Source organism: Daphnia pulex, chromosome 4, assembly GCF_021134715.1.
Source record: "Daphnia pulex isolate KAP4 chromosome 4, ASM2113471v1".
In the NCBI taxonomy this organism is placed as follows: domain Eukaryota; kingdom Metazoa; phylum Arthropoda; class Branchiopoda; order Diplostraca; family Daphniidae; genus Daphnia; species Daphnia pulex.
Window position 1 is genome coordinate 1,861,804 of NC_060020.1, and position 19,427 is coordinate 1,881,230.

The 19,427-nt window shown below is 37.9% G+C and overlaps 5 protein-coding genes across 13 annotated transcripts; 2 read left to right on the forward strand and 3 right to left on the reverse strand.

Annotated features, from left to right (window-relative positions):
* Positions 1-1,725: 1,725 nt before the first annotated feature.
* On the reverse strand, positions 1,726-6,071 carry LOC124192411 (cell growth-regulating nucleolar protein-like). 5 transcript variants are annotated; one of them, XM_046585667.1, is made up of 8 exons: positions 5,752-6,062; positions 5,634-5,682; positions 5,132-5,565; positions 4,781-5,071; positions 3,001-4,714; positions 2,630-2,669; positions 2,350-2,488; positions 1,726-1,858 (listed from the first exon to the last, which is right to left on the reverse strand). In XM_046585667.1, exons 1-5 carry the CDS (start codon positions 5,992-5,994, stop codon positions 4,214-4,216), a joined length of 1,518 nt encoding a protein of 505 aa, XP_046441623.1. In that variant the 5' UTR covers positions 5,995-6,062; the 3' UTR covers positions 1,726-1,858; positions 2,350-2,488; positions 2,630-2,669; positions 3,001-4,213. The 5 variants fall into 5 exon arrangements, with proteins under 5 accessions (XP_046441623.1, XP_046441624.1, XP_046441625.1 ...); XM_046585668.1 differs by lacking the exon at positions 2,630-2,669 and adding an exon at positions 2,706-2,812; XM_046585669.1 differs by lacking the exon at positions 2,630-2,669 and adding an exon at positions 2,706-2,812 and having other exon boundaries at positions 2,997-4,714.
* Positions 6,072-8,201: 2,130 nt separating this feature from the next.
* On the reverse strand, positions 8,202-11,103 carry LOC124192415 (cell growth-regulating nucleolar protein-like). 2 transcript variants are annotated; one of them, XM_046585673.1, is made up of 7 exons: positions 10,885-11,103; positions 10,684-10,807; positions 10,517-10,624; positions 10,408-10,456; positions 8,938-10,339; positions 8,631-8,849; positions 8,202-8,556 (listed from the first exon to the last, which is right to left on the reverse strand). In XM_046585673.1, the coding sequence occupies exons 1-5, from the start codon at positions 11,004-11,006 to the stop codon at positions 9,837-9,839; spliced, it is 906 nt and encodes a 301-aa protein (XP_046441629.1). In that variant the 5' UTR covers positions 11,007-11,103; the 3' UTR covers positions 8,202-8,556; positions 8,631-8,849; positions 8,938-9,836. The 2 variants fall into 2 exon arrangements, with proteins under 2 accessions (XP_046441629.1, XP_046441630.1); XM_046585674.1 differs by having other exon boundaries at positions 8,631-8,879.
* A 117-nt stretch (positions 11,104-11,220) lies between these two features.
* On the reverse strand, positions 11,221-13,772 carry LOC124192410 (mini-chromosome maintenance complex-binding protein-like). The gene is made up of 7 exons (XM_046585665.1): positions 13,599-13,772; positions 13,265-13,533; positions 13,110-13,202; positions 12,580-13,027; positions 12,396-12,519; positions 11,881-12,161; positions 11,221-11,810 (listed from the first exon to the last, which is right to left on the reverse strand). The coding sequence occupies exons 1-7, from the start codon at positions 13,654-13,656 to the stop codon at positions 11,293-11,295; spliced, it is 1,791 nt and encodes a 596-aa protein (XP_046441621.1). The 5' UTR covers positions 13,657-13,772; the 3' UTR covers positions 11,221-11,292.
* A 58-nt stretch (positions 13,773-13,830) lies between these two features.
* Positions 13,831-15,759, forward strand: LOC124192413 (tumor suppressor candidate 3-like). The gene is made up of 8 exons (XM_046585672.1): positions 13,831-14,233; positions 14,309-14,481; positions 14,547-14,664; positions 14,751-14,891; positions 14,959-15,099; positions 15,166-15,316; positions 15,395-15,560; positions 15,625-15,759. Exons 1-8 carry the CDS (start codon positions 14,141-14,143, stop codon positions 15,638-15,640), a joined length of 999 nt encoding a protein of 332 aa, XP_046441628.1. The 5' UTR covers positions 13,831-14,140; the 3' UTR covers positions 15,641-15,759.
* A 156-nt stretch (positions 15,760-15,915) lies between these two features.
* LOC124192416 lies at positions 15,916-19,293 on the forward strand. Of its 4 annotated transcripts, none has more exons than XM_046585679.1 (7): positions 15,916-16,262; positions 16,321-16,463; positions 17,072-17,155; positions 17,222-17,428; positions 17,514-17,623; positions 17,730-17,887; positions 18,376-19,293. In XM_046585679.1, the coding sequence occupies exons 2-7, from the start codon at positions 16,332-16,334 to the stop codon at positions 18,522-18,524; spliced, it is 840 nt and encodes a 279-aa protein (XP_046441635.1). In that variant the 5' UTR covers positions 15,916-16,262; positions 16,321-16,331; the 3' UTR covers positions 18,525-19,293. The 4 variants fall into 4 exon arrangements, with proteins under 4 accessions (XP_046441635.1, XP_046441634.1, XP_046441631.1 ...); XM_046585678.1 differs by having other exon boundaries at positions 16,297-16,463; positions 18,376-18,997; XM_046585675.1 differs by having other exon boundaries at positions 16,313-16,463; positions 18,376-18,997.
* Positions 19,294-19,427: the final 134 nt, after the last annotated feature.

The window sequence follows — 19,427 nt, forward strand, 5'->3', positions numbered from 1 at the left end:
TGGTAAACTTGACGCTGAATCAGACAGTATAGTGAAAACGAATGCCAACTCTTCTTCTTTTATGTACACACAGCATCTATACAAAATGTAACCGTGGATAGTTCTGCGTATTCCGTTCATTGAGGGTATCTAGTTCGGTCCTGGCTTACGTCATAGCGTCGAGAGCCGAATGCACAGTCCGAACAGATCGTCCTGGGACCGTCCGAGCCATCCGTGGCGGGTTCTTGTCATGTGCAAAAATTGGTGAAACCGCTGATTATTCCCGGGACGCTGCTGGTGCAGTCGCTTGGTGATATTATTTCCTTTCCACTAGCTAGACAGCTCCCTGCATTCGAACGTCATCAGCAGGGGGGATGTAATAGCTTCCATCCCAGCCATATACGCGATAATTCAAGTCAGAAACGGGAGGAATAGATTGAGACGGACCAAAAAGTACATCAGCTTTTTCTCCTGTCTTGTTCCATCTCGGAACCGAGTTTAATGGAGCGCGCTGCTCCCGTTTATACAGTCGATGTTTCTTTTTGATTCGCCGCTGGAATTATCTGCAGCAGCAGCATCAAAAGTAACTCTGCGCGACGACTCGTTTTCCCTTTTTACCTTTTTTATTTTTCCACCCAACAAATCGACCAACACTTTCGGTAGTGGTGGCAATCCAATTGAACGGCAGAAAGACAGCGAAAAACGGGAAGAAGAGGAGCGTTCAAGAGAGAGAGAAAAAGCGGCGGTATAAAAGAGTATAAGGTCTTTTACGTGAGCGCCCAATCAGAATACAGAGTGACTGAGCGCGTATAGAGTGTTACTGTTTGATGGCAGAAAATGTCACGATAGCGTTTTCAGAGAGATTAAATCTTACTTACCCTCCCGCGTTCACTCTAAACCGGAAAAGTAAAAGTACAAGAAACAAACGCTGCACTGCAACGGTTTGCAAGTTAAGTTGTACAGTAGTGCGCCACTTTATATTTACGACGGCAAGCTCAAAAGTTCACGAGTCTTTTCTTTTTTTCTTTCCTTATTTCCAACTTGGTGCATGTGCTGTCCTTTCGCATTATCGCTGTAAAAGGCTACTCCCATTTCACGATTAGCTTCAATGATTAGACGTCAAGCTCTCTCTCTCTCCTATCTCATTTGTTTTTCTTTTTTCTCCCTTTTTTTAACTTTTTAGCTTTATCGTCGTCTTCTTCCGTCCCTGGGCTCTGCTCTGTTGCTCCGGGCTAATAAATAGACGGGTTTCTGGCTGGAGCTCTTGCACACGTAACGAATGTATATCAAAGAGAAAAAAGAACTCAAAATAAAAATAAAAATAAAGAAGGGAGAGAGAAGCAGCTACGTGGTTAATCAGTCGCGTCACGAGAGCACGGATCGCTCGCTTTATTACAAGTGGTGGACGATCATCAAAAACCGGAGGATTTCTTGGGAAGCAAGCGAAAAAATCCATTTTGTTTTTAAGGGGTGGTGTTGAATATAGTATGAGCCACGACCATGTTGGGATTTATTTTTTTATTTCTTGTGATAGAACGAAGAAGAAAAAAAAGATCAAGAAAATGGAACGAAAGAAAAAAGAGAGACGTACGTATAGCAACCCTTCGCTAGCAGCAGCAGCAGCCTGGACGTTTTTTTTTGGTTTTGTTGTTCCCGGGGTGGAGTGTTCGGGCAAAGATCTTTTTTCAACTATAGAGTCGCTCTCTCATCATCATCCCTTTCGTTTTTCTATATGCTCTTCTTCTCTTCGTGTTCTCTCGTCAGTTGCTCCTGATGGGGATTATTCATTTCTTCTTTCGTTGCTCTTTGGCTTTCTTCTTCTCCATCCGTCGAATTTCCTTCTCCTTCTCGGACATCAACAATTTCCGGGCAAATAGTCCTGCATACGTATATCCACGGTGGATGGATCGGCAACGGAAGAAAAGAAAATGTCGAAATTAATGAATGCGTTCATTCCATACCATTACAGAATTAACAATAATAATAGCGCAGCCAACCCATCCGGCACCGCACTATACTGTACTACACATTCAAACTAATAGAATGGCATTGACGTCATAACGGCTTAATTGCGTTTGGATTATACAAGCGAAGGCGACGGTGAGACCTCCAGCAAGTAATAGCTGGCCACAACGTAATTAAACGGGCCGAAGCCAAATAGATGGATGGTTTATAGCGCATTCTCTATACGCTATTCTAAATGCTATATCGTCTTATATATTGCTAAGAGATGGAGTGGCGTTTTGTCACTCTTCTAAAGTCTCACGCTCTATGTCTCTAGTCCAAGACGGGCATTGTTTGGCTTAGACTGGACGTCCATGTCCGGCGGCCTGTATAGCAGAGAATAAGTCTTGTCAAGATGTGGATTACCTAACAGGGCGACCGGAACCATCAGAGCCAGCAGGAAAATCAATTTGGACGAAAGGAAGAAACTCGATTGGGCACTGTCGAGAGCGGCTTTGGCCGCCGCTTCCTCAGCTGTGGTGGGATCCGACATGATTGCGGCGAGCTGGTCCGACCAAGAAATGAGGCGGACAGATATATGAGAAAGAAGAAAATAAAAATAAATAACGAGTTAAACAAACAAAACATAAAACAAGGGTGTTAAACCAAATAGCAAACAAACAAACAATCAAAAAATATCCATCACTTTTTGTGTGTGTGTCCGGCAGTAAAACCAATGCACAACTCTGAAAAATAACGAATAACAAAAAATAGTATGTGACCAGATCTCTTGTGCCTCTCGCTTGTTGCAGTGTGTGGCGCAGGCACGAAGCAAACTTGCTCTCACTATATAATATATTGATCGAGCGTCGCGTCAAAGTTGCAGCTCCTTGAGCAGCAGCCGAACGAGAGTGAACGAGAGAAAAAAGGCAATGCTGGTTTCAAAAAAGCTGGACACAATACGGTGAAGCAACACTTGTCGAGTTGGTTATCGTGGCAAAGAAATGGGGAAACCACATTCGATATACTATGCACACTATACAAACGAATACAATCAAAATGGAAAAACGTACCTACTGCGTGAGTTTGTGGGACGTGTCGATCTGCCGGGATAGCAAAATAAGACACTTGTTATTCTTTTCTCCTGTCGAGTGTTGTGTGTGTGTGTGGGGCCCGTCTCCTTCTCTCCTGGCACTGCGGCCGTCAGACTGTGTAGAACCGCAACTGTGCTAACCTAAACCCGTCGATTCCAAACGCTGCCACACACTCGGCAGAGAGAGAGAGAGACAAACAACCAACAAGGGAGTGAACACAACAACAAAAATGTCTGCCCTGTTGAGATAAGACTAAGTTTTCTCGGCTTTCCTCCCGTGTCACCGTTTCTGCCCTTGTGTATAGTATACGTTATACCCTATCTCGGCACGAAAGCTTCACTGCCGCCAGCTAACAGCTGAAATGTACCGTTAGGACAGAACCTCTAGCTTCTCTCTCCCTTCTTCCAACCCACAAGAACTTGCTATATAACTATTTTCTTCTTCCCATTGCCTTTCTTTTCGGTTGTTCGCCCTTACTGGTTCTCCCTTCAGTTTATCAGAGAATCACTTGTTCTTATAAAACTTGATTTGTTTTCTCCCTCTCTCCGCTTGTTCGTCCCGGCGGCAGCTTATCGTCCGTTCCATTTCATCCCACCAACTCTCGTTCAAGTCCCGTAGCTCGGAAAAAATACTCGACCTATCACGAACGGCCACCTCACCAAACGCCACGTAGATCCCCCCTTATTTTTCTGCTGCGATCTGGTGGCTCCACGTTTCAATAAACAGCTGTGGGGACTAACACACAATAATCAAGTGCAACAGGGCTAAGTAAACACAAAATACGACAGACCAAACTAGCCAATCAGAGCTTTGTAAATCAGCCACGTAATCCTTGTAGACTGCGACATTTCTTTAAAAGAAAGAAATAAATTCATCGGTTTAAGACGGGGCGAAGGCGTAATAATAATCGTATTTAATAATCTGGGCTTCCCTACGAGAACTTTTTCCTTCGTTTGTCGGCTAAATAATATTGAAAAGCATCTACGGTGCTGCAAAGCGAGTAAACTTTACGTAGTTGTACTAAGATTTTTAATTGCTACTAAGAATTTAAATTGGGCTCATACCTTCTTTCGAAAATCGTCCACGCAAGGGAACCGGAGTAGATTAACCACCTGTTGGAAAGGGCAAATATGTTGCTAACAAGGAAATGGATCGTTTAATGGATTCATCGGTCTCGTCATTACAGGCAGACGTCATCATCGTGAAATCATTTTGATTTTGTCATCAACAATCTGAAATTTTGAATTTTTAGACAGTTTCTTTTGGCACTTGGACCACAAGGCTTCAACAGATTCATTATCACTATTGCCGCCAGTTTGTTTTAAATATTCTGCGACAATCTTTTTCTGAAACTTCTTCAAGGGTAGCTCGTTGTCATTTTGGGCGCGCAAAATTTTCTTTCCAATCGTGCACCATTTCACTTTGATGGATTGTTCGGGAGGATTCAGTTTATCGTCAGCTTGATTAGTTGATCCTTTAACCTGAGACTTGCTTTCTTCAGTTTGTTGCTTCCTTTTCTTCTTGCTTCTATTTTCATTTGGAATATCTCCTTGGGTTCCGTTATCTTCATCTTTGATCGCGTTAGTATTCAGAGCGTTGCTTTCCTTTCGCTCTTTTAAAGCCTTTGAAAACAAATTCCACAATTTCTCATCTTTTGCAAGATTTGTTGGATAAGAAGGAAGGCAGTTCAAAAAATTCTAAATAATTTTTTTATACACATTACTGTAATGAAACTTTCTTTATTCACTTATATAAACTCTTACCATAAATTTCTTCTGGTTAAGTTTATTCGGATCTTTTGGGAACTTTTCGGCGTTGCTTATTCGCTCAAGATTACTTGTCAGATCACTATCTGTGTTTTCCATAATGATGTTTTTCAACAAAGCAGCCCAGGCTTCCTTTCTGCTAAATATTTTAGGGACCTTATTTGACTCAACTGATGTTCCACCATGATTTTTTTCTTGAATTTTTTTCAAGGCTTTTGAAACCATAGTCCAAAGTTGATCAGTTATTGTTGGGTTCATAGTGTAACCAGGCATGTTCATCAAAAAAGACTGAAAGAGAAATGAATCATAATTATTTTTACTAAATATAAAAATTGCTCAACTATTTACCATGAAATATTTTCTATTTAATAAACCCCATTTTGTTTTCTGTGGAAAATTGCTAGCATTGCTTACTCTCTGAAGGTTCTGTACTAATTCATCATTGTTTCCTGCTTCTGGTATCATACTTTGAATAATTTTCTGCCACTGTGCTTTTTCCATTTTTCTAATTTTTTCATTTCTGGATTTATTCAGCTTGATTTTTAACTTTTTTGCCTTTTCGTTTTCTTCAAATGTACCTTTTTCCTTTTTTTGTGGTTCCCTTACTTCTGTCTCAATTTTAATTTTCTTATTTCCACCAACTAACTTGTCATCACTTTTTCTTTTGTTTTCATTTCCAACTGCAACTACACTCTTGGTTACTTCAATGTGGTTCTTGTCATTCTTAGCTCTATTATTACGCTGTTCTTCCAAAGCTTTAGACACGAGTTCCCATGATTGTTCTATGTATACATACAAAAAAAAAACGTTAACTAGGTATTTATAAAAGTTTTAATTTAATGAAGCATACCATCGATCTTTGGGTTTACTTGATAACCACTGATGTTGTCCAAAAATGTCTGAAAATGTCAATAATTTTGTTATATATGATTATTTCATCAAGTTAGCACAGTATACAAGTTGCATACCAAGAATTCAGATTTTTTCATTCTATTCCATTTAATGGGGATTTTTTCAGCTTGGCCAATTCTATGGAGTGAAGTCTTCAATTCCTCGTTACTATCTACAGATTTAACCGCATTTTCAACGATCGACGTCCATGCTCGCCTTTTATTCAAATTAGGTTGGGCTAATTTTTTCTTAGTCAAAGTATTTTCCATTTCCTTTTTTATTAAAGGCGACTCACACTTATCAAAACTTAAAGAAACCATCGTAGCTTGCTTGTGACCAAATAATTCACGTGGTTGTGTACTCTACAGAAATAACATAGCAGACTAACACATTAGCGTAGTTGCCGGAAAAATCTGAATTAATCTAATGAAATGGAATTATTTTCTGAATCATTCAATTTTTTCTACATAATTTGATTAATTTCTACACCACGCATTTCTTTTGATTCTTATCATTTGTATTGCAAAGAGAATTTGCAATTCATCTCAGCCAGCACCTCACTGCTTTTATAAATACCATTTTAGAAGGGTGTCCCTAAACTATGGACTTGGACAGTCCATTTTGGACTACTAAACTATGGACTTCGATCGAAAACTATGGACTTCACCAGATGGCGCTGCCTGTCAAAGTCCATATTTTAGAACCTGAACGCTCCACCAATGACCATACTAAACTATGGACTTTTCCTGAAAAGTATGGACTTTATCCAAATTCAACATAAAACATAAACTACGAATCGTTCTATCATTTTTTTGTTTTATATATTTAACGTCCGTTCAATAAACTGCAAGAAGCCACGAGCTTTCTAGAGCTGGCGGGACACTTACTTTTTTAAAGCCAAAATTTGTTTGGTATCAAATGCCAAAACACTGCTTGGTAGAATTCCGTCGGCGGTAGGATATATTTTTGTAAAATATTCTATTATTTTGTTAATTTCTTCTAAAGTATTATTTTTTATTAATTCGCTGTCTTGCTTTATCCGATCTATAAAACGGTTTAAATACAAGATGTTTTTCCGAGTTAATTAAAGGCAAAATCTCTTATACATTTTTAAGCTTCTATTTGCGAATTTAACTAATATTCCTTCCTCCTATATGGCTATATCCACATTACTTTCACTAAGTTTACCCGGTTCTAAAGATAAAATTGAAAATTCGGGTTGTCCAAGTAAAGCACCAACTGCAAGAGAAGCATGAGCTACATATCTTTTGTGCTTAATTAATAGGTTTAAGCTTTCTATCAGATGATGAGCTATGCTTTTTATATCTTCGATTCATACTTAAGATCTCATTTTTTTAAAATTGACTTTTGCTTTTATATAAAACAACGTATAGGGCAAGAGCAGTCTTTAGAGACATAAGCGGTTCTGCAGCACATTTAAAATTAATTCCCTCTTTTGAGAAATGTGTTCATACTGTGTACCTAAAAGATCAATAGCTCCATTATTAACAAAACCACTACCATATCTTAAAAAAATAAAGGGATAAAAATAATGGGTATAATGGGTAATGCGAAAGCCAAAAAGAAAGCGGAAGTTGCGGACTATATGCCATCGCATTTGCGACAGCCTTGGCATTTTCATTTAATCCATCTGAATTGAGGTTTGATGGGTCACAAATGCGCTCCCATCTAATGAAATGCATTTCCGACGGCGCAATCATTCCTTTTCCAACCAAAGGACTCCGAACGCGTTCAAATTGGAGACCAAAGAAACAAATTTCCATTCCCCTCTTCTGTGTGTGTCGGATGCCCGACTTTGGATTTCATAAACTCCTTCCTAAAAAATTTCACGTTATGGTACAGTGCAACATTTGCAAATAAAATTTCCATCCGGAATGCGAGAACATACCCGAATCTGCCATCAAGTGCAAAAAAGTGCTCTGGTATTGCTCATCTTGCATTTAAACGTTAAATGACTTTGTTTTATTTCTTTTCTCAAATGTCAATTCAAGAATAATAAAACCTTTTTTGAAATGTTCAAAATGTACCTTGTAAATCGTGTATCAATACTCGCAATACACCATTCAGAATGAATTTGTGGTTTGCTTAAATTTAATTAAAAGATATATTCATTGAACCGTTTAAAACTTAAGCGAAAATATTCGGATCTAAGCCAAGTTTATACATTTAAAGTCCATACTTTAGACGCCAAGTCCAGTGTTTCGGATATAACGCCATCTGATGGAGTCCATAGTTTCTGCAGGTTAAAGTCCATATTTTAGGTCCCTAAGTCCATAGTTTCGGACAGGCAGCGCCATCTGGTGAAGTCCATAGTTTTCGATCGAAGTCCATAGTTTAGTAGTCCAAAATGGACTGTCCAAGTCCATAGTTTAGGGACACCCATTTTAGAATTGCCAATCAACTGTATGTAAAATTCAACTATTTTGAGCAAGAAACCCCGTGAGTTTGCTAAGATATTCAGGTGGATAATCGCAAAAATCTATTGGAGTAATAAACAAAAAACAAATACAAGTAAATTGGTCGTTTACTAGATAATCCGATCTCATCAGTACAGACGAGAGCATCGTGAGACGTGAGACAAGCATGATATTGTCATACCAAATCATAAAAAAATTCCATTTCAGAGTTCGGACATTATTCAATCATTTCTTATGAAATTTTGTGTTGTATCAATTTTCCATTTTTTCTTCAATCGTAACTTCTTTTTCATCAATTTTCCCATCTGTATTTCCTGTTTTAATTGGTTTAGTGTTTCTCTTGATTTCTTTTTTCCTTTCCACATCTATGGATTTGGAAAACAATTCCCACAGCTGGTCAACAACACTTGGAGTAATTTTATATCGGAGATACTTCAAAAAGCTCTAGAAATCAAAACCCATAAAATCTTTTGGTTAGGAACTTATTTCCCAAACTATAAAAAGCACTTTTCTTTTACCACAAACTTTGGTTTGTTTAAGTTTAACCACCTCCTTGGAACTTTTTTCGCTCGAGAAATTTTTTCGAGGGCGATTGTCAAATCTTCATCAGAATCACCAACTGATTTGATTAATTTTTCAACCATAGAAACCCATACTTCTTTTCTTTCTTCGGCGCTTTGGTCAGGTTTTGCGTGTGAGTGTTTTCCATGACGAACCATGATGAACTATGTAGAATTCTGAATCAATAGAACGTGTATATTCAAAGACTAGTTAATATAAAAGCGTAAGAAACATCACATTGTAATATAATATTTTATCTCCTACCTCTGGACTCCGGTACAACTTGCAAGACTAAGCCAAGAACAAGAACCAAACTTGACGTTAAATGCACGTGGTAATGCCAAAGAACAGCAGACAACTTTACATCAGAATTTTCTAGTATGCGAAGTTGCCATATTCGAACCACTAATGATTTAGGCCTATCATTTTATTTTTATTTGAAGTGATTCCAAGTGATTAAATAATGATTTAAAAAAACAGTGCAAGTGATCAGAGACAGAGCTATGGTATAACTCATGTAAATGCAATATAGTTAATTAGTTATAAAGAAATACGGTGCGACCAGAGGTTGCGACTGATTCAGTCATGAGCATGAGATGAGACCATAGGTAAAGAAGACAAGTGGTGTAAAGAATAAAGAAGGATAAAGAAGGAATAAAGAAGAAAAGAGAAGTGGTCTTTATCTGTGATGAGACGAAGAGAGTAGGATAAATCCTTAAATTTATAAATTTCTATTCGTCAATTTTCGATCGTTGAATTAATGGGCCTACGGCCTAGCTGCCCTAGTCATTGCAATACAGAAAGTTTATCTTGCTGTATGCCAAAAACCAAAAACCGCAACGCAAGTATAAAATCCTTTATCTTTTTTTTTTTATTTCAGCATCCTTTCGAAATTCGAAATATTTGACGAGGCTGAAAGAAAAACAAGATTATGATAAGTTTTTGCATTCCGCCTTTTTTTTTCTACAGGAGATTTTTTTTTGTTTCGGCCTTTTCGGTTTCGGGGAACCAATGAGGTTAATCGATCTCGAAGTATTAGACAAGATAAGAGAATAAGAAAGATTAAATGTTATAAGGACTTTACCACGAAAAAAAAGATATTGGCTAACAAGTAAATAGATCGTTTAATTGGTAAGTCGATCTCGTCATCACAGACAACTGCATCATGAGACAAGCTTTATTTTGTCTTTGTGAATCTTAAATTTTGGATTTTTTGAAAGTTTCTTTTGACACTTAGACCACAAGACCTCAACAGACTCATCAGCACTTAGTGCATCCGCCATTCGCTGTAAATATTCTCCAATGATTTTTTTCTGAAACTTCTTCAACGACAATTCCTTGTCATCCTGGGCGCGCAGAATAATCTTGCCAATCGTACACCATTTAACTTTAGCAGATTGCTCGGCTTCCCCAACGGAATTTATAGTATCGTTCGCTTGTTTGCGAATTTCATCCTCTTGCGATTGCACAGCTTCCTTCTTTCTTTTCTTGTTTCCATTGGCAGGGATTTCATTTTCAATATCATTCTTCCTTTTGATTCCATTTTCTTCAGTAGAGGTCTTTCCCGTTTCTTCCAATGCTTTCGCTTTGATATTGGTATTCGGTGGTACCACTTTGCTTAAACGTAGTTCCTCGAGGGCTTTGGAAATTACATCCCACAATTGTTCTAAATATATTTATAAATTAAATTAGTTTTGACATGAACAATAATGAATAATTTTTCTTTGTTTATACCAATTGTTCTTGGATGTACTCTATTTCCCAAAACATTTTTCAAAAAATTCTGAAAAGGAATAACATTATAAACATTTTGCAATTGGTTTAAAACTCAACATTTGCTTACAATAAACTTGGGCTTTTTCCTTGGGATATTTTCATATTGGCTAATGCGTTGAAGAGCACTGCTCAGTTCATCATTTGTGTTTCCGACAGTCTCAACCAAATTTTGCACCTAGTAAATCATAAATTATAATACATTTTAATATTTACTAAAAAACAGTCAGAATCTACCATTTCCACCCATTCAGTTTGTTTTCTTTCATTTTTGTTCTGATTTGGTTTAGGAACAAAACCTTTGGCTGAATACTTTTCTTCTTCTGACACACACTTGATATGTGATTTATATTCTTCTCCTCTAGAATTTTGAAGCAATTCAAATATTTTAAATGAAATTGTGACACTAATTGTTAACTGTATTTGGTTTTTACTTACATAAAATCTTTAGAACAATCTACACATGACAGATGTTGAGACCTTCTACACTGATATTGATGCTTTTCCACTTGGTTTTTTTTTACAGATGTACCACATCCATTGCAAACGAAAAAAACCATTTCCAATATTGGAGTAGGGTGCCAACTGTCAACTATTACTTCGTGTACTAATGTCTAATGATCGCACACGTGTAGGAGGTAGTTGAAACTAAACTAGACACTAGACAGCAGACGCTTTAAGCTAGTGTGAGCATAGTTGCCGGATAAAATTTAGGATCTGTAACTTCTATTATAAAACTTTTGTAGCCTTTGCGCAATTTACTTTAGACTCATATGAAAAATCCATCCATTTTTTAATCCTTTAAGACAAATGAGAAATCACAAAAATACACAACATAATAGCATATCAACGACTGGAATTTGATAAGCGAGATTTACGTTCCGCTTCCATTGCCTTCGCTCTTTGCCAAAGAGACACGTCCAGCAGCTCCGTTTTACCGTACGTAAGGGCCAACAACCGAGACAAAACAAGCAACAAGTGGAAATCTTCAGTGGACATAGGATTAGCTTGACCTGGAGCACGACTCTGAATAAAATCTTGTTGAACCGCCTCCTGAATGGCGTCATTAAGTTTGAAAGGCAAAAGTCTGGTTACGGTGAGATAATTTCTCATTTGCATGAGCAGTTCAGCATTAGTTTCCAATTTCTCAATGAGTTCAGCGAACGGACGGCCACGTGACATGTTCAACCTTAGCGGTAGGTTTACATCTGTGGCAACAATAGAGCGACGTTCGGATAGTATCAGGACGGGGATATCGGTGTGAAATTCCACTTGATGATAATTGAAATCATATTCGATTTTCTGCCATGAAGATATGTTTCCAATCGCAGTTACATTACGCACTCCATCTGCTATCAGTTGACCTGAAGAAAATACAGTGCAATCCGAGAATTAATGAAAGCTAATAATAATTTGTTTTCAAACTAGGACTACCTTCTGTCATTGCTGTCTCATCGAGAACTAAGTGCGTTTGTGAACTCAGTTGAAGACAACCGGCAATCAGTCGATTTTCCTGGTAATCTTTCTTAGGGATCATACGCAGAGTATTCAGATTTTCAAGAGACATGGGCAAATAATGCGCTTTGGTAACTAAGCGTTCTAACAAACTGAACAAAAAACGAGGAAAGCTTTCTTGTAAAACCGCATTGTCTATGGGGACGTTTGTTAAATTCAATGACAATTTGCCAAGCGCTAACGAATCTTTCCGGTTGTACCTGTTACAAGAACTAAATTAATCTTTCGGTCTAGTAATGGTATGTTGAATAAATGTAAGATCTTTGGATTGTTTGTCCAAGCATACAGAGGCAAATTATTCTTTCGTTTGACCTCCACCTGATTAGACAAGTTTTAGTCTAGGCTATAGTATTGCAAATGAACGGCATAGTCAGTCGGTAGCTGCAATACTGAGCCAGAATAATAAATATCTAAGAAAACAAGGGTCAACTTACACGCGTGACATCAAATGACACAGCAAATAATCAGCAGCGAGACTGTCCCCCAAGAAGAACTCAGTAAACAAACCATGCAATTCATCTCGAATGGTAGCGGACAACTCGACCACAGCCGCTGATTCTGGGAAAATATTAATGATTTATTTAAAGAAAAAAAAATAGTTTCATAATGATTGCAAACCTTCATTCCATTTCTGGCCGCTGTATGAGATGATGTATGGGTTATTATGTTGCCATTTTTGAGAACCAATGCAGTGAATTCGTGGGACAATCGACGAAGGAGGCTGGAAATCTTCGCGTTCTTCATCATCAGAGACGCCTGGGGTATTAAAGGAAAGGACACCTACCACTTCTAGAACATCGTTTAGTGGCACCTCATCTTCGCTGTATATTTTAACTATACAGCCTACAGATTCGGATGACGGAAGAGGAAAATTTAGAATTTTGTCCAAATTTCCATTGGTAACACTCATTGATGGGTTGGCGTTTGTTAAAGGACAAGGCCGCTTATTGGATTCACCTAGATCCATCATCTCATTGTCATCTTCTTCTTCCAAGGGCCGCTTTTTCCCAATCGATACAGGTCTAGAAGGCTGCAGGCCAGACAAACTATTTTTCTCTCTGAAGATGTATAACATTTAGTTAAGGAAAAAAAGGGGAAATATTTTCAATAGACCAAGACAGCAAAAACTGGTATAGGAAAAAGGATATTTGTTTGACCCAAGGAGTTTCACCAGGTATTGGTACACAGTAATAGCAAGATCTGCTTTCTGTGGTGTTCCAGTTGACAACTTCTTCATCAAGCTAATAACATTAATTTAAGTAATCAGAAACTGCAAACTGTCACAACTTTGAATATTTCTTACTCCAAGACAAAGTTCATCCTTGAATTTTCCAGTAACATTTTTCTGACTTCCTGAAGTTGTGTTCTTTACAAGAGCACCAGAGCCATACATCTCAGGACCAAGTTGATCTTGAAACATGCCACGAAATCTGACCAACTGTCCATGTCTGAGATCTTTAATTAAAACTTCATTCAGCGATGGAATAGAAGTCCAAGTTTCTGTATTGGTCAATCTTGATGTGAAGTAGTCATCTACTTCTTTTTCCCAAGGTGAACTGCCACTATGTTTCTCTGTTGAAACATCTTAATATTCAATAACCATAATATTATGGTATAATTTAACAAAAAAAACTTACCATAGATTTTCTGAATGATCTCTTGAGGTTTTTCAATCCAATTATCCAAAGAAGGCATGATGATTTCTAAAAGCAACGACTTCTGAAAATATATATAGAAAAACGATCTAGCTATCAAGAGTCAAGACCAAGTGTTTCCCGCCTAGCTCTTTTATGTCGATTTTTTTTTTCTCTCGTGTTCTGCTGCTTACGTTAAATCAAGTTCTTCGCAAGAAATTACCGCCACCTGGAGCCTATTAAAACTTGGTATTTTAAAATAAAATAAAAAATTGCAATAAGTAATTTACATCATCTCTATTCATTTTTAGAAAATAATCAAATTTTCGGCCAAATGTTTTATCTTTCAGAAACAAAAATTTCCGGTTTTCACACATATATCTGTGAAAACCGGAAATGTTTGTAGGTGGCACTGATCTTGCAATGTAGAATGTAATTTGTCGTCAATGTTTACGAGAACTGTTGTTGAGGTGGCAGACGCAGGATCGTAGACTGACAGTCGATCCAAGTAAAGATTTTTTGACAGCCGGCAATAACGATAAACAATGAGTTTTAAGCCTACGACATTAGGGCTAGCCCTCATTTTCCTCCTTTTAACTATTGCTAGTGTTTCGGAGGGTCAAAAGAAGAAGCAAGATGTAAGTTGGATCGTGTAAATCAATTGGTTTAAAATACAATACTATAATGCTCGCTTCTTTCGTGTTGGCTTTCAGGCATCGGGTTTGAACGACCGTTACCAACAAATAATGGATATGAGTTCGAAACGAACCGTAATTAAATTGAATGCAAACAGATATCGTGAGCTAGTCAGAACATCACCAAGAAATTATTCTGTTGCAGTGATGTTTACAGCTTTGTCACCAAAACGCCAATGTGCTATCTGCAAGTATGTTAAATGATAACCATTTCTTCCCAAATGAAATTAAAACAAATTTTAATAATTTTTTTCAGACATGCGTTAGATGAGTACACCATAGTGGCAAATTCATTCCGTTACCAGCAAATGTTCACTAATCAACTCTTCTTTGCCTTAGTTGACTTTGATGAAGCTCAAGATGTTTTTCAACAAGTTAGTTTTTTATTTCCAGAATTGCGGTCTGAAGGATATTTGACCTGATATTCTATTTGACTAATGAAATATAAATGTATTTTTAGCTTAAGTTAAACACTGCTCCTGTAATCATGCATTTCCCAGCCAAAGGGAAGCCCAAGAAGACAGATACTATGGATATCCAAAGAGTAGGTTTTGCTGCTGAAGCAGTGGCTCGTTGGGTTGGAGAACAAACAGAAATCCAAGTAAAATTTAAAAAGATTTTGATTCCTGTAGCTGGTTTTAATCACATATACTTGCATCAATTCATAGATCCGTGTCCTTAGACCACCAAACTATTCCGCTACTATTGCTCTTGTCGCACTTTTTGCAGTCATTGGAGGATTACTGTACCTTAGGCGGAATAACTTGGAATTCTTGTACAACAAAACCATGTGGGCTGTCATGTCGCTGGTAACACTCGTACAACTGCAATATTTCTTGTCTGTTAATTTAATGAATGTGTATATTGCTTTGCAGTTTTTTGTATTTACCATGACATCTGGACAAATGTGGAATCACATCCGTGGTCCGCCTTTCGTCCACCGTACCAATGCTGGCAATATCGCATATGTCCATGGATCTTCACAAGGACAATTCGTTTTGGAAACATATATCGTGATGGGAATAAGTATATTCTTTTAAATTGTTACCGTTTCTCTCCTCTTTGCCGACTTTCTCTGTTTTCTTTTTGTTTGTATTAATCTAGCTGCCGTAACCGTGCTAGGCATGATTCTTATAATTGAAGCAGCCTCAGGAAAGGGTGACATTCGCAAGAGAAGGATTATGTCCATTGTCGGTCTGGGCCTTATGGCTTTCTTCTTCAGCTTGATTCTCTCTGTTTTCCGTTCCAAAGCCGGTGGCTACCCCTATAGGTAACGACTAACGAACACATTACATAGATGGCGTTTATTTTCACAATTAATTTTCTATTTGCAGTTTCCTACTGAAGTAATCTTACACAACATCTTGATGTCGCTGGTTATAGAAAACGGGGAAAACACAGATTTAATAATTACATTTTTCGCGTGGAGATTGTCTTTGTCATTTCCCTGATTATACAACTAAAGTCTGGCTTTGTGTTGAAATTCAAACTTATCGACTGTAATCTGCTTAAGTATTTCAGTTCCTTATTCAATGGAAATCCGTAGGTTGATCAAATGATCAACGGATTTTTCAAGTCTAATTCGAAGTGGCAACTAAGCAACTGAAATAACTTTCCCATTACCCAGCCACCGTTGGTCATCGTCAAAGTTTGGAAGATATGCAATCCACGAGTTGCATCCGTTTCGTCCGTTCAAGTTCTCGCTTGCGAACGCTCGAGGGATGAGTTTTGTTTTGGTGGTTGAGGACTCGAAACATTTTGCCATTTAGTTCAGTTTAGTCACGATACAAACGCAGCCCACGACGCACACTCCCTAACGCACTCTGTAGACTCAGTAGCCGAACGAGAAGAAAAACTTTAACCTTCAAAAACCAAATTTGTTCCCCGATATATTTATTGCTCCTCGTGCAGTTCTTGGAATATAATTACCTCATACTTTGGATTCACCGTTTCAGCTGGAAAAAGAAACCAGGTAAGAGCATTTTCATTGATTTGTTTATATATAGCCTCATACTAATTTAGGCACGAAGAAGAGATTACAATGACAGGTCATGTTTACTACGATCGACCCATCAGTCACCGAGGATACTTGAGTTCTTATGACAGTTCTTACGGTTGCACGGATACTTCTCTATCGCCTTACACGTCATCACTTCGGAGCATCTACATGCCAGTAAAGTTCTGTTGGCTATACGTGTTCTGTTGCCTAAAACTGTGTACTACTCAGGTTTCTTGTTTATTATATTCTCACCGATCTCCTTCGGTACCAGGAGGATGAATAATTCAAGTGTCGCACTCCCGTACACACGCTATAGCTATGCGTATAAATATACGTATTGTAAATCGCAAAAGACCAAAAGAGAGCAAAGGCGTGAGCTAGCTGTTTTTACGGCAACTCCTTATAGCTAATAGCTACAAAGTATATATCCTGTTCCCAGCACTCCCGGAATCTAATTTTGGACGGGACCATCGTTTGATCTTTCTTTTCCTTTTTTCCCCTTTTTCCGTCTTATTTGTTTTAGTTGCCTTCAGTTGAAACTTCCTCTTGGCTTTTTTTGGATATCTGCTGTGTAGAACTTGGCTTTTGAGCTTGTTTACTTTGGGGTAATAGCGGTCCCGCCTTCCATTTGCCATCATTCGCAATATGCATGTGCAAGAAAGAGGAAGCAGTCTCACAAAGTTTCTCCAAAATGATCACGCATGTTCAATTTAGTTGGCAATAGAGAAACTGTGATCTTTAATAACTGAAAATGATATGTGCCGTTTTCATTTCATTTTCAGACGACTTATTGGAACACGTATCATCCGTCTATTTATTCTTCGTACCCACGCGTCTCAATCTATTCAGTCACGCCAACTCCTCGGGTAAATTAGTTATTCCTCATTTAAACTCGTTCATGCTGCTGCAAACTATTATCTTGATATGTATAGATACTGACGTATCATACGGCCATACCCAGGACCGCACATCGGCGTTGGTGGAATTTGAATGCGTCACCGACTGCTTCAACCCGTGAGCGACTGTTAAGATACTCGGCTCTCTATGACGACGAAGACGATCTAGAGCGCATCATGACTCAGGGGCAAAAATACAATGCGGTTTCATCCTTGAAGGATACCTTCTCCAACACTATACAAGTGAGTTTGACCTTTTTTTGCTTCATTCATTACCGAATGTGTGTGTTCACTTATTTGAAATTTCATATTCACTTTGATTTATTAGGACATCGAAGACGATATACGAAATTGGCGCTATGCGGCTTCGTCAGTCCTTAACCGCTTGACTCCCGTTAAGGCGTCCAACGTGAAGTTGACTCGTTACAACCCGTCTCGGTAAATTTACCGAATCCATTAATGGACAGCCAAAATAAATATAATTTTTAAGTCAATGTCATTTGAAATATTAATTATTATTTATTTATTTGTTTTTCATTTTCAGCTATTTGAGTGACAGTAGTGACTTCAAGAGAGACGGGCCTAAGTTCCGACCATCTTCTTTGAGGTCTTACGAATACTCAAAGTTCCAAGCACCCATCTATGACGCGGGCCGCTCTCTATACGTGTCTAGTCGTTCGAGGAATTGGGATTCGCTAAAGGGTATCACCTAAACAATATTTCCTGACTGCGTTTTATGCATTGCACGTCTATTTCGACTTAGACTTAAATTATACGAATGGTAACACTTGCGTTTAGTTCTAATGAAAATTAAGAATTTATTATTTGACTTGTAGCTATGCCGAGCTATGCGTAGTTCTGTAGAATTTCAAAATGCCTCATGGGATATTATATTTTCCATAATACCGCAACAAACATGTAAGCTCTTTTCTCTTAGTGAAGTGGGTTTCAGTCATTTAATTTTTATTCAACTATCCCATGATAATTTGCTCTACTTTTTGGAATACTTAAATGCTTCGTTAAAATGATGGAAGTAAACAAACGTTTTTTCTCGTTATTATAGTTAATATGCTGTCGACAAAATTGTTGGTTACTCAATCTTTACTTCTTTTTTTTACTTTTCCCCTTTTCTTATCGCTTTTTTAACCTCATAATTATGTAACATGTCATGTAACATGCGCATTAACAAGATCAAGGTAGTTTGGCGAGCATCACTTATCCAGGAAATTATCATCAGTCGAAGTTCAGAGTTCCAAAATGCTCCGAAGACGACAGCAAAATCAAACGCGGAATTTCTATTTTATCTCACTACATACTGCCGCGTAACAATATGGATTAAATCAGAACTAAACTATGAAAACTGTATTGAAGAGAGCGTGACAACTGACAAGTCCCAAACATAATAATTTCTTCTCGCTAAATAAGAAAACTAATTTTCAAATGAAGGTATAACTTAACGCTATACATTGTTCTACATCTTATATAGGGTAACGCCGATGCTCAAATGTTAATCTTGGATAAAAATAATAGCTGTTGTTAGCAGCTGAGAATCGGAATGCCCAATTATTTAAAAAATAGTAAAACAAATGCTGAATTAAAATATGCAACCAATGGGTACGAATGTCTCCGGCACCACCTTGGAACTTGTTGCGTGGATAAAGGTTAAGATGATTATCAAACTGTCTGAAACTTAATTCTTCCTCTTTTCCTTGCTGTCACGTTTGAGCTATATTGTTCCTCATACTTATAGTGTACCCGAGGCATATACCTTTTCCGTTTGTATCGAGAAGGAATTCATCGCTTACTAAAGAATTTAGAAATTTTAATTTTTTAATTGAAAAGACCCGTCGTCCACCGTCGTCATTTGGATTTGTCCAATGTCTCTCCCTGCTTTTAATGTGTTTCCTTTTTCTTATCTACCGGTACGGCGGTACCGCATCAGCTTCGATTCTTCTTTCTCCTGGCAATGCTCCCGTTGAGTGGAAATAATCACAAGTGATACGTGACTCGGATATACGTTTTTATAAAAGTCATTTGTAAAGCGTTGGCCCCGGAGGCAATATGTTTTTTTCTTTTAATTTGAAAGTAAACCTGTTTCACGAAGGTAATATCGTGTCACGTTAGCTCCGGGGGGAAAGGAATTAAAATCCACAAACCCAGACTAGTTGCGTCCATTTGAGTGAGGAAGTTACTTGACAAACTGACAACACCTTTGTTGGTCGCTACATTTTCTAAGCGACCT